A 14,331-nucleotide genomic window follows, 5' to 3' on the forward strand; every position below is an offset into this window, starting at 1 on the left:
TCTTCTTCTTCTTCTTCTTCTTCTTCTTCTTCTTCTTCTTCTTCTTCTTCTTCTTCTTCTTCTTCTTCTTCTTCTTCTTCTTTCTTCTTCTTTTTGGTTGGTCATGGGCCTGAACTCTGGGCCTGGGCACTGTCCCTCATCTCTTCAGCTCAAGGCTAGTGTCTTCCACTTGAGCCATAGCACCACTTGCAGCTTTTTCTGCTTATGTGGTGCTGACGAATTGAACCCAGAGCCTCATGTATGCAAGGCAAACACTCTTCCACTGAGCCATCTTCTCAGCCCCTCTTATTTTGATTTCTTAGAGTTCTTTTGTTAAGCATCATTTTATATATCATACCACATAGCTCTTGATTCCTTGTGATCCTCTCCTAAGAATATGCTCCTTTGTTCTCATTGTGTGAATCTGTACAATGCTGTTTGATTAATCATGTCCAAGTGTAATTATTTGTCTTTTACTAACCACTGGGTATACTTATAGATTTCTAGGCACATTCTAATTATTACAAATGAGGAAAACAATATAACCTATGTTTCTTTGAGTCTGGCTTACTTCTCTTAGTATAATTTTTTTCAAGTCTTTCCATTTCCTCACCAATGGGGTAATGTCATTTTTTCTGTACATATACCACATTTTCTTGATCCATTCATCCATTGAGGGGCATGATTCCATGTCTTAACTATGGTGGACAATGCTGCATTGAACATGGTTGTACTTAGTGCGGCCTAGTTTGTGGTCATTTGGATAAATTCCCAGGAGTGGGATTGCTGGATCGTAGGGGAGATCTATGTTTAGCCTTTTGAGGAACATCCATACTATTTTCTATAGTGGCTGAACAAGCTTACATTCCCAATAACAATGTCGTAGCATTCCCCTTTGGCCACATCCACATCTGCATCAGTTATTGTTAGTTCTCTTAATAAAGGCCATTCTAACTGAGGTGAGGTACAATCTCATTGTTGTTTTGTTTTGCATTTCTTTTATGGTCAGAGATGCCGAACACCTCTTCATGTGTCTATTGGCCATTGTTATTTTTTCTTCTGAGAAATCTCTAAGTCTTTAGCCCACTTATTAATTGGGTTGTTGTTTCTTTGAGGAATTCTTTTAACAAGGTTTGATTTTATATATGTATATATAGAGTGTTATTGTAAAGATATTGTACAGAGGGATTACAGTTGTATTAGTAAGGTAATCAGTGCATTTCCTATGGAGCATTGTTACACCCTCCTTTATTTTTCCTCTACCATCCCTTTCCTTCCCACCTCCCCAGCTCCTCCCTCCCTCTTGCATCCCTGCCCCCAAAGTTGTAAAGTTCATTTTCAACATTCTGTGTTGTACATCACATTGTTACAATGGGTCAACCTGTATCCTTATTTCAACATTTTGTTTTTTTTCCTTCCCCTACCCAAATTAGAAAAATGTATGTACAAAATGCAGGACACCAGAATCAAATCAGTGACAACAGGGAGAAGAACATACCAAAGAAACAAAAAAAATCACATAGTACATAATAAGTACCTTAAAAACAACAGTAAGAATGATAAAACCTCTTGTGTCCCTATCTGGGGGTTCATTTCACTTAGCGTCATCTCATATGGTCATATGTACATAGCTTTTGACCTTTTCTGCTTGTCCTAGACATGAACTAGTTATTACAAATAAGGGAAACCGTGGGACCTATGTTTCTTTGGGCCTGGTTTACTTCACATAATAGAATTTTTTCCAAGTCTTTCCATTTCCTAACAAATGGGTGGTGCTATTCTGATGAAGGCATAGAATTCCATTGTGTGTGTGTGTGTGTGTGTGTGTGTGTGTGTGTGTGTGTGTGTGTGTGTGTGTATTCTTGATCCATTCATCTACTGAGGGGCATCTGGGTTGGTTCCATATCTTAGCTATGGAAAATAACGCTGTGATAAACATAGTTATGCTGGTAGCTTTAGTATGGCCTTGTTTGTGATTGTTTGGGTAAATGCCAAAAAGTGGAATTGCTGAGTCATAAGGGAGCTCTATGTGGACTTTTGAGGAACCTCCATACTGCTTTTCAAAGTGGTTGAACGAGTTTACACTCCCACCAACAATGCAGTAGGGTTCCCTTCTGTCCACATCCCTTCCAGCATCTGTTGTTATTAGATTTCTTGATTATAGCCATTCCAACTGGGGTTAGGTGGAATCTCAATGTTGTTTTAATTTGCATTTCTTTTATGGCTAAAGAAGTTGAGCATTTCTTCATGTGTCTATTGGCCATTCTTATTTCCTTTTCAGAGAAGTCACTCTTTAAGTCTTTAGCCCGCTTACTAATGCACAGTTGTTTCTTTGAGGATTTGTTGTTGGGGGATTTAATTTTTTGAGTTCTAAGTATATTTTAGATATGAAACTCTTGTCCGTTGCTCCCTATCCATGGGCATTCTATTGATCTTGCTAGCTATGTCCTTCGCCATGCAGAAGCTCTGCAGTTTCATGCAATCCCATTTGTCCAACCTTAAGAAGGTTTAATTTTTTGAGCTTATATTTTAGATATGAGGCCTCTGTCTGATGTATAACTAGTAAAGATCTTCTCCCATTCTGGAGGCTTTCTATTTATCTTGCCAACTATGTCCTTTGCCATTCAGAAACTCAGGGTTAGAGGAATATCAACATCAACCTTCAAACTTTATCACAAAGTTGTACTAATAAAAAGTTTAGTACTGGTACAAGAATAGGCCTGAGGACCAATAGAATAGAATAGAAGCCCAAAGATGAACTCTCAGACCTAATATTTGATAGGGGAACCAAAACACAGGATGGAAGAAAAACAGCCTCTTCAACAAATGGTGCTGGTAGAATTGACTATACACATGCAGAAAACACATGCAGGTCCTTATATATCACCTTGCACCAGAATCAATTCCAAATGTGTCAAAGACCTCAATGTAAGACCAGATACCCTGAAAATATTACAGGAAGGTATAGGGAAACACCAGGGCTCTTTAGTACAGGTCCAAACTTCTAAGTAAAGATCCATAATCACAACAAATCAAAGAAAAACTAGATAAATGGGGTTGCATCAAACTAAAGAGTTTCTGCATCATGGATATTCTGAACCAGCTAACTTGATCCCAGTTTGTAAGTCCAAGTTAATGCCACTATTTCCCATCTCCTGAGTCCCCTTCCAAGTCCTCTAAGCATGAGTGACTATGACTGTGGGTGATTAGAGAGTCCTCAATAGAATGAACGGGAATTAACACTTGATTACATACTGCAGGACCCAGATGCCATTACTTTCTCAGAGACACAGTGCATTACATATCCCTGTATATAAGCCAATAACTGTCAGTACTGGTGACCTAGTGGGTGATTTGTGGCAGGTGAGCCACTGAATTCACATGCATGACAGACTGCAAAGGCAGGAGTATATAAGAGGGAAGAGCAAAAAGATTCTAACTCAGATATTTGGACTAGCACAATCAGCCAGGCTGGGTGGAGACACCAGCAGCATTTCTGCAAGCCGGGGGAAGACTAAAGCATACAAGGGACCAGCTTGAATCCACAGGCCACCTTATCTTGTCATTCAGCAAATGTCTATCTTCTTCTTTTCAAATAATGAAGTGGACAGAGGTATGCCATTTGTGCTCCAAATCCAATACTGTTAGGGGCAATGAGCCAACCTTCAAGAGGTTTATTCATTCTCCAAATCCATCCTGTGTATGAAATAAGCTGACATAAAGAGATTTCCTTTGGGTGATTTGATTGGTTGGCTAGTCACAGTGCCTCTGAGATTGAAGGCAAATGCACACCACCTAAAATTACACTAAGAAGTTTTCCCAAAGACATCAGGTTTTGTCACAACCCTCAAATGTCTTGTGTATATAAGGAATTGAAGTCAGAAATGTGACAATATTGTGAGGGTTAGAAATTGAGTATTCATGTTAGATGAAGAGGCAGGAAATGAAGGCTCATAGGCCAAATAAAAAAGTTTTTTTCATTTTAGTGTTGTCTATGACTGCTTTATCTCTATAATATTAAAAGTTGCATGGTGGCGACTGAGACACTTATGGCTTACTAAGTCCAAAATATCTAGCTACTTAACTCTCTGTTTCTTCATCCGTAAAATGGACAAAAATTAAGAACTTATGTGAAAAATAAGTGGTAATAAATGTGGAAATTTCAACCACAAACAGTCAGTCCATGTCAGGATCTTTAAATGACTTCTTTCATCATGCTGTTGTCCAGCCATATCGTTCTTTGACACGTAAGAGAGACTACACACCTCGATTTCCAGCCTCCATCCTGTTTCCCTCTTTATTTACCTTCATTTCACCCCACTCCAGGCTACAAGATAAAGAGAAAAATCATATAATAGTTTTAAAATTGGGATGTAAAATACATTCCTCTAAAATTTAATTCTATTGAACATCTAAAGATATTTCTTGTTTTATGTCTTTCATATAATCATTTGTTCTCCATGAAAACTTAGCCATGTAACATGGAATAGTATATGAAGAACAGTGACTCATTGTCTTCAATATACAGACTTCTTTTTCCAAAAGAAAATATTGTGTAGATGGTTTTAAATACTGCTCTTCTTGAAAAAAGTTTAACAAAAAGTCCAGTTAAAAATTGATAGAGTGACATGAGACTATCTGTGAATTCTTTCCCATCATAAGGGAATAGTGCTTCACATTTGTTAAAGGGAAGAGACATTTTGATTCTCATGACATTTCTCAACTACTTTCATATTAAGACTCTCACCATTTTTCATTTAGTGTTTCTCTTATCATCTCCTTAGCAGGCTTAAAATTTGCCTTGCAAAGAAGTTTAAATCCTCAGAATGGATTACAAAAAGAATGAATATCCCTAGAAAACCTAAACATGTTACAGCATTTAAATATTTTAATCAGAACTATTACAAGGTTCAAAACAGAGATTAAATGGTGTCAGTGCAGGGAGACAGTACATCTAGATGTAGCAAACCTTGTGTTACCTTTTTCACCTTAGCCTCACCCAGCAAAGATCTGAGAATAGAGAGTGTCACATGTTTCCAATGTTCCTTTGAACCAAGTAACTAATTGATATGATTACAGCCATCTTGAATCTACTGCTTTTGTGTTTGAGGCCAAAAGAGTTATTCTATACATGCTGAGGCAATGGGACAGCATTCTGATTCTGGATATTCATTCTGTGAATATCACAGGATTTTGACTTGAATTGGCAGTATTTCCCCATGTGAAAATTTAAGAAGGCTGGGAGGGTTATTTTAGTAGATCGGAAAGCATGAAAAAGAGAAAAGCATGGCTTTTCCCCAGGAGATTGTTCTTCTAATCTATTTTGTGAAAAGAGTCCCAAATGGGCTCCTTTGGCTAAGAACATGCAGAGTTTCCATTGGGCCGGAGAAGTAAAAGGAATGGGAGGCCATTTAGGCAGACACCTGCAGTGGTAGCATTAGGTTAAAGGATCTCCTGGTATCTGCAGCTTGCTGCCTTGGTACTGGTACACAACCCATGAATCTGGAAGACTGGAGAATTCACCACAATTGTTAGAACCCAGATAGCCAGGATAACTGTAGTGATAGAGTAATGGCATCTGGGAATTCTGATGATTGTCCTCCTTCCTAAGTGTAGGAACTTGGATGAGTTATTTAGCCTGGCTTCTGTTTTAGTTCCCCATTTGTGCTCGCTCTCTCTCTCTCTCTCTCTCTCTCTCTCTATCTATCTATCTATCTATCTATCTATCTATCTATCTATATATATATGCCTCAAAATTTTCCAAAACATTTCAAGTGAACAAAGATGCAAGGATATGGTACCAAGCATATCACTATGCATAAAGCAAGTCCCAATATGACTTCTTCCTTCTTCATTTATCTAAGATCATAAACCTCAAATGCTTTAAGGAAATTATACAATTTCTTGGCTACAAGAGAAGTTGATATTATAAAATTCATTATTTTCTTTATTCGTTGTTTAGGAACTACATTTAGAGAAATAAAAATTATGGTGTGTATTAAAAGGCTGTATGTGTTATGAATAGTCATCTGATTTTTAGCTCCATAGTCATAAGGATTCTCTGATAAATCATCCATTCCCAAACTGCTTGCATAAATATACTTTAAAAGCTGAGCACAGATGGCTCACACCTGTAATCCTAGCTACTCAGGAGACTGAGATCTGAAAGTTACAGTTTGAAGCCAGCCTGGGCAGGAAAGACTGTGAAACTTTTATCTTCGGTTAACTAAAGCAAAAAAACAAAAACCTTGAATTAGAGCTATGGCTCAAGTGGTAGAGCATTGCCTTTGAGAAACAGAGAGAGAGACACACACAGAAACAGAGACAGAGACAGAGAGAATGAGAGCTCAGGAACCACACTCAGGCCCTTAGTTCAAACACCAGGACTAGCAAAAAACAAACACAAATAAAAAGCACCTTTAATACTTAAAAAGAAAAGGTAACATTACCTAAAGACAAGAAAACAAAGAGAAAATAATAATGTTTGATCACGGAAGTATAGGAAGAAACAGGAGAGCAACTAATAGCAATCTAAGAAACTGATCCCCAAGCAGAGTGAAAGATGGAGCAACATGAAGGTGAGCACTGAGGACAAGCTTTGCCTTTCCTGGAGACAGTGAGTATGCTGAGGTGTCTGGCAAGAACAAAGGTTTTAAATCCTCAAAGAAACAACTGCCCAATAAATAAGTGGGCTAAAGACTTAAAGAGAAACTTCTCTGAAGAAGAAAGAAGGATGGCCAATAGACACATGAAGAAATGCTCAAACTCCCTAGCCATAAAAGAAATGCAAATCAAAACAACATTAAGATACCACCTCACCCCAGTTAGAATGGCAAAAATCAAGAACTCTAATAACAACAGATGCTGGAGGGGATGTGGACAGAAGGAAACCTAACTCAATGGTGGGGGGAAGGAAAACTGGTCAACCACTTTGGAAAGAAGTATGGAGGTTCCTCAAAAGACTTCACATAGAGCTCCCCTATGACCCAGCAATCCCACTTTTGGGCATTTACCCAAATGTTTACATACAAGACCACACTAAAGCTACCAGCACAACTATGTTTATTGCAGCATTATTTACCATAGCTAAGATATGGAACCAACCCAGATGCCCCTCCATAGATGACTGGATCAAGAAAATGTGGTATATATACACAATGGAATTCTATGCCTCCATCAGAAAGAATGGCATTGCCCCATTTGTTAGGAAATGGAAAGACTTGGAAAAAAGTATATTAAGTGAAGTAAGCCAGGCCCAAAGAAACATAGGTCCCATGGTTTCCCTTATTTGCAATATCTAGTATATGTATGAGTCAAGTAGAAAAGGGCAGATAAGGTGATGTTAGGGAAATGAACCCTTGTTTCTAATGCATTTATAAGATTATTTCTTTGTTGCTTTGTATGTCCCTCCCCCACAGTATAACCCCTGCTTTCACTGTATTTGATGTCGGTATAATTTGTGGAGGGAAAGGGGAAAAACAAGTCGTTTAAATAAGGATACAGGTGAACCCGTTGCAACAATTAGAAGTACAAGTTGTCTGTCGAAAACGACTTTGGTGGGGGGGGTGTGCGTGGGTGGGAGGGGGGTTGGGGAAGGAGGATTGGGTGGGGGGTGGGGGGAGGCTGGGAAGGGATGGGAAGGGGAAACAAAGGAGGAGGCAACAATGCTTGATAAGAAATGTACTCATTATCTTGCCCATGTAATTGTAACCCCTCTGTACAGTATTTTCACAATAAAAATAAATAAAAATTAAAAAAATGAACAAAGGTTTTGTGGGCACCTTGTAAAAGGGGGCTGAGTCTCAGCTGTAACTAGCAAAGTTTTGCCTGAGGAAATGAATGGCACTTCAGCGGTAAACACAAGAATGCGCTTGGAAATGAGTGCCCTGAGAGCAGCTTTCCAAGGAAGTGTCGTGAGAAGAGAGCACTGTTTTACAGTTCCCCTGCTTTACGGCTTCCCAACTTTATGACTTTAATGAGCGTTAAGATAGTGTCACAAAAGCACAATGACAGAAATAGAGCACTGGGTACAAGATGAGGTGAGGAGGGCAGGGCACAGCAGGACAAAGACCTGCCAGGTGGAGCCTTGGAAGGTGTCATCACAGAGCCCCTGACGCGATGCTGTCCGCACCCTGAAGCCAGGGAGTTAGCTTGCACAGCCATTTTGCCCATCAGTCTCACATTGGTTCTGTATTTAGCGTGTTTGTATTCATTCATTCTTTGTGTTTGAATGTGTTTGAAATATTTCACAGTGGTACCTTTTCAACCCTAAACATCACATAAGAGTTTTGTTTGTTTGCTTGGGGTTTTTTGTTTTTCTTGAGCTGCAGTTTGGCTGTGCATTATGAGACTGCAACCTTCGCCTGTAGCAAAGGAAGGCTGTGCCCTTCCCAGGGAAAAAGAGGCTCATCCTGTTTGGAACCTCCTCCATCTGGGGTATTAGATCCTATGAATCATTCTCTGGGGACTTCTGGAAATCTAGTTTGTCCCAGACCACAAGCAGCATGACAGGGTGCGGGTTTATTTCAGTGTTTTGGCATTTGCAGCTCCAACTGAAATTGCAAAGACATAGAAGGCAGATCAAGGAAAATAAAGTATTTTTTTAAAAAAGAAAACAAATGGTTCATATCTTTTAAACATCTCATTCTGTCTGTGGTTCTGCCTATACATTTAGAATATTCTTTCCTCACTTCCCTCTTTCTTCTCTCCTTCCTCCTTCCTCTCTCAGGAAGGTCTAATTCCCCTTATGTCTGGCACTGTGCAAACCATAAAGAGATAGAAAGGTAAACAAAACAGGAATTTATCATTGCCTAAAGGCTTCCTCTAGGGAAAGTCACCATCATTAAACAAAATTAAATATAATTACAAATTGGTTAAGCCTCTGAAGGCAGAGGACAGGGCATTTGATATGGAAACATGTTGGTAGAAAGAACAAATTTACATTTTGAAGCTAGAAATAATCTAAATGTTTCCAAATCTAAAGGACCCTTCCAAGTGTTTTATCTGACATACTAGCCCTTGTTCATTATTTCCCAGAGGAAATATTTAAAGTAACATGATACCACTTTCTCCTTCAATGTCCTCCCATACTCCCTATCAATCATAGGCTAAATTGTAATTTTCCATAATATAAAGAATTAAAGAATTTCTTTAAAAAGAATTGCATTCCCCATTAAAACTGCTTCTAGATACTTACCTTCTAGAGAAAGGTTACAGGCTACTTGTGACAAAAATAAATGATATGGAGTCTATTTGATGGAGCTATCAGCAGCCTTTAAAGCAATCTAGAATTGGAGCAAAGCTATAATATTCAGAGCAGGATTAGAGAAATGAATAACTATAGAAGACTTTCCTAGTCCATCTTCATTTGCCATAACAAAATTCTTAAAACTGCATACTTAATAAAGAAAATCTAGTTTAAGTTATTTACCGGTTGGATTATCTGGCTAGATTTTTTAATTTCCATTTTTAAAACTTAAAGTAGAAAATAATGGTTTACATTATGATATTTTCATACTTTCATTCGCATTTTTTTAACATCTTGAGCTCAAGTTTCATCCACTTTCCTGCAAATAACATGATTTTATCCTTCTTTGTGGCTGAGTAATACACCATTGTATATATAGTCATCTGTTGATGGGCAGCTATACTAATTAGCTAGCCTGAACTTAGCTATTGTGAACAGTGCTGCTGTAAACATGGGTATGTAAGTATCTTCATTCTATGCTGACTTTTGTCTCCAGGTATATGCCCAAGAGTGATTATGGCAGGGTTGTATGATAATTCTATTTAGTATTTTTTCTTCAATAAAATGGTTTGAACACAGGCCTTGAGCTTGCTAAGCAAGTGCTATACCACTTGAAAATGTCTCAACCTTTATTTGCTTCAGTTATCTTTCAGTTAGTGTCTAAAGTTTTTGCCAGGCTGACCACAGATCATGATAATCTTACCTGTGATCTACTGACCATAATAATCTTACCTGTAATCTTACCTATGATCTATTGTTTGCCTGGGATCAATAGGAACATGCCACCATGCCCACATTATTTGTTAAGAGGGGTCTTGTTTACTTTTTTGCCCAGACTGATTAACTTTAAAACCTCTAAAAACCAATCTCTAAAACTTTGTTCCTCACTTGGACTGCATGACATTGATTTCTGTCCATCCACTTGAAATATTAACTACCCACTGTGTGATCCATATCACAATTTTGAAAAACACTAAGAAGGTTACATGTGTAACCTGGCCTACTTCACCTGACCTACATTCAGCTTTTTGAGGAACCTCCAAATTGATTTCCACAATGGTTGAGCTAGTATTTATCTCCACCAACAGTTTTTAAGGTGTCCTTTTTCCTTATCATCACCATCTTTGTTGTTTGTGTTCTTGATCATGGCTATTCTAAGTGGGGTAAGATGGAATGTCAGTGTACTTTTGGATCACACAGACTTTTTGTGTATATGTCATAGTCCTGTGGTTTGAACTCTGGATCTGGGTGCTATCCTCAGGCTTTTTTTTTTTTTGGGTCCGGTCATGGGGCCTGAACTCTGGGTCTGGGCACTGTCCCTAAGCTCTTCAGCTCAGGCTAGCACTCTACCACTTGAGCCACAGCGCCACTTCCGGCTCTTTTCTTTTTTTGTTTATGTGGTGCTGAGGAATCGAACCCAGGGCCTCATGCATGCAAGGCAAGCACTCTACCACTGAGCCACTTTCCCAGCCCCTATCCCCAGGCTTTTATGCTCAACTCTGGTGCTGTACTGCATGAGCTACAGGTTCACTTCTGGGGTTTGGGTGATAAATTTGGGAAAAGAGTCTCATGAACTTTCTTGCCTGAGCTGGCTTTGAACCTGATCCTCAGATCTCAGCCTACAGAGTAGCTGGGATTACATGGCACCTGGCTGTCACACAGACATTCAAATAAAGTGCATTTATTCCTTATTTTGAGCTTTAAGTTTTCAGAGCAATTTTGAGATTAGTTGTCAGAAATATCTATACGATTATTTTTTAAAAGTAGTTCCAAAGGTGACAAAGGTGGTAAATTCAGACATTATGATTAACAAACTTTATTTTTTTTAAAAAAAATCCAAATTACATTCAATGGAGAGCAGGATTTAGGGGGGAAATAGTAGAGAAAAAGCAGAGAAGGGAAGGAGAGACCAAGTGCTGGGAAGGAAAAAAAAAGTGGAGGTAGAGAAAAACAGAGATCCTAAGGGAAAATGACATCCTAAAGAAGAAAAGAGGGAAGGAATTTAAAACTCTGTCATTCACTTGGACTATATGATATTAATTTCCATCAATCCATTTTGAAGTGTTATTTTTTTCTAACTACCCAGTATGAGACCCATAACCCTTATTCTGAAAAATAGTTGTTCAAGATAGGCAAGTATGTTAGACATCTATCTGAAACTAGCCTCTGGCTTACTGAGCAGTGTCTTTCATAATTCATAGGCACAGATCAGAAGAGTTAAAAGTAGCCATCCTAACCTAGATATTTAAAGGCCAAAACCCACAGATTATAATATTTCCAGAGGTTTTATGTCCTTTATCAACCTTTTTCCAAACAGAATGGCTATCTAGCTACATGATCTGCCCCCAGATGACTAAATAAATTGTTATCTTAGCTTTATAGACATTGAATTGTATCTAAAGTCAGATTGATCATCTGGACTGTAATGCAGAAAGATAGAAAAGCACTTGCATTAGCTGGATTCAATCTAGTAACAGAGCAAAGCACCAAGCTGGCATGCCTCACAAATGTGTAGAATTGAGGTGACTGACAGCATAGTATTTCAATTAAGCTGCACACAAATCCCTGTCCTTAGAATTGGGGCAGCTTACCTGGAAATCCATGTTGCCTTTTATTCTGAGAAAGGCATTGTTGCAAGCATGGCAGTCTCCAAAAGAGCTCTCCATGAGGCTGGTGTATTTTTTTTTTTAGTGAGCCCTGTCTACATCTGGACATGAACTTTCAAACATGGTGGATGTACCAAGCATACAGGGACCCAGCAATGAAAATAATTTATAAAGTCTGGAAGATGTTCAAAGGCAACGCTAACAAAATGGGGCTGATAAAGGATAAACTATGAGAAGTGGCTGAGAGTAATTTCAATATTTTTTTAATTTATGAAAGACTAAAGATGACCAACCACAAGAGTACACTTCTTCTTTTGAGAAAAAGGTAGTAGACAGATAGAAGCTGCAGGGAGAATATCAACTTACATTATGAGGAAACTTACATCAGGTCTCAATAAAAACAATGCCAACCTTGTGCTATGAACCCCTGCCCTTATTTTGAGGGAAGAGTCCTATCTATTAGGCCTGAACTACAATTATTCCTGCATGGAAACAGAAAGCAAACCAGCTAGTTTTTCTCAAACATGGAATCTCCAGGTTCACAGCGAACTTTGGCGGAACCACTTTATAAATAAGAACACCACTTTCAGTGATTGTCCAAGGTTATTCAGGTATTAAGCAGTCAGGTTGGAAAATTGCCCAAGTTCTGTCAACCTCCAGTCCATGGCTGTTTCTCTGTACATAAAAGTACCTCCTTAGTCTATTAACACCAAATACACCAAATCTCATCCCGTATCTAGACCCTTGGGGCAGCATTCTCACAGCTCTAGACTTTCTCCATACATCTGGCACTTCCGAGTGAGTTCAGAAACCCAAAGAAACTGAAAGGTTTTGATGAAGCCAAGCTAACCTGTCATAAGCTACCAGCTCTGGGTGACTTGACTTTCAGGGCCGCCATTGACTTTCCCTTTTGACCAATATCTTCCTGCTTGCATTTGTAGGTTTCACAGCCGCAGCCTCTCTTGTGTCCTTGGCTTGGGCCCTGGCCTCCTACCAGAAAGCCCTGCGAGACTCTCGAGATGACAAGAAACCCATCAGCTACATGGCCGTCATTATCCAGTTCTGCTGGCACTTCTTTACAATTGCCGCCAGGGTCATCACATTCGCGCTTTTTGCGTCAGTTTTCCAGCTGTACTTTGGGATCTTCATCGTCCTCCACTGGTGCATCATGACTTTCTGGATCGTCCACTGTGAGACAGAATTCTGTATCACCAAATGGGAAGAGATTGTTTTTGACATGGTGGTAGGAATCATCTATATCTTCAGTTGGTTCAACGTCAAGGAAGGCAGGACACGCTGCAGGCTGTTCATTTACTATTTTGTGATCCTTTTGGAAAACACAGCCTTGAGCGCGCTTTGGTACCTCTACAAGGCTCCCCAGATTGCAGACGCATTTGCCATCCCAGCGCTGTGCGTGGTGTTCAGCAGCTTTTTAACCGGCGTGGTTTTTATGCTGATGTACTATGCCTTCTTCCACCCCAACGGGCCCAGATTCGGGCAGTCGCCGAGTTGTGCTTGTGAGGACCCCGTCGCTGCCTTCTCCCTGCCTCCAGAGGTGGCCACAAGCACCCTCCGATCCATCTCCAACAACCGCAGTGTGGTCAGTGACCGCGATCAGAAATTCTCAGAGCGGGATGGGTGTGTACCGGTCTTTCAGGTGAGGCCCACGGCTCCATCCACCCCATCATCTCGCCCACCACGGATTGAAGAATCGGTCATTAAAATTGACTTGTTCAGGAATCGGTACCCAGCGTGGGAGAGACACGTGTTGGACCGAAGCCTGCGAAAGGCCATTTTAGCCTTTGAATGCTCCCCGTCTCCCCCAAGGCTACAGTATAAAGATGACGCCCTCATTCAGGAGCGGTTGGAATATGAAACTACTTTATAAGACAAAGTGACTTGCAGGAGCCACAAGGTCCAGATGAAGGGGTGACAGCAAGGCTGTGGCAATAATGACACTTCATCCTAGAGTAAGGCAATGAGCTGTAATGTCCTTAGTTTGACCATTATCATGATTATGGTTTGCTCTTCGGTCAGCTGACTGCCTGCTGCTGGTCTCCTTTCAAACCAGCAGCCCCAAGAGTCTCTAACTCCACCTGAAGGGGCCATGCAGTTTCATTTGACTGTCGCTACCAAACTCCCCCTTCATAGTCTTGGAGTGCATCTATCAGAGGGTACTATTATTATGGAAAATTTTGTTTCTAAACAATAGGGTGTTTTGATGGAGTTAACTGATTTTTGCATAAATAGATCAGTCATATACATTCACTCACACACACACACAAACACACACACACATACACACACTAGTCCTCTGTCAAATAGCTTAGGTGATTTTCCTTGATGCAAAGCACTGATTCCCACGGGAATAGAAGAACAAAGAAGAGAGAAAAAGAGAAAGATAATACATCCCTCAAGACTCCAGGAGAAGTACTGCCTAGAAAGGAATTCAGAAACCATTTTCTCATTTGGAAACTAATATTGTGTGTGAAAAAGCTA

The 14,331-nt window shown here is 39.7% G+C and overlaps 1 protein-coding gene across 1 annotated transcript in view; it reads left to right on the forward strand.

The window, feature by feature from the left end:
* The window catches only part of Xkr4 (XK, Kell blood group complex subunit-related family, member 4), a 441,035-nt gene extending 427,315 nt beyond the window's left edge, over window positions 1-13,720 (forward strand). The window contains exon 6 of the mRNA XM_013009246.1: window positions 12,774-13,720. Coding sequence (XP_012864700.1) covers window positions 12,774-13,720 — 947 coding nt within the window. The remainder of the gene's footprint in view (window positions 1-12,773) is intronic.
* Window positions 13,721-14,331: the final 611 nt, after the last annotated feature.

Source organism: Dipodomys ordii, unplaced genomic scaffold (genome assembly GCF_000151885.1).
Source record: "Dipodomys ordii isolate 6190 unplaced genomic scaffold, Dord_2.0 Scaffold9, whole genome shotgun sequence".
Classification (NCBI taxonomy): Eukaryota; Metazoa; Chordata; class Mammalia; order Rodentia; family Heteromyidae; genus Dipodomys; species Dipodomys ordii.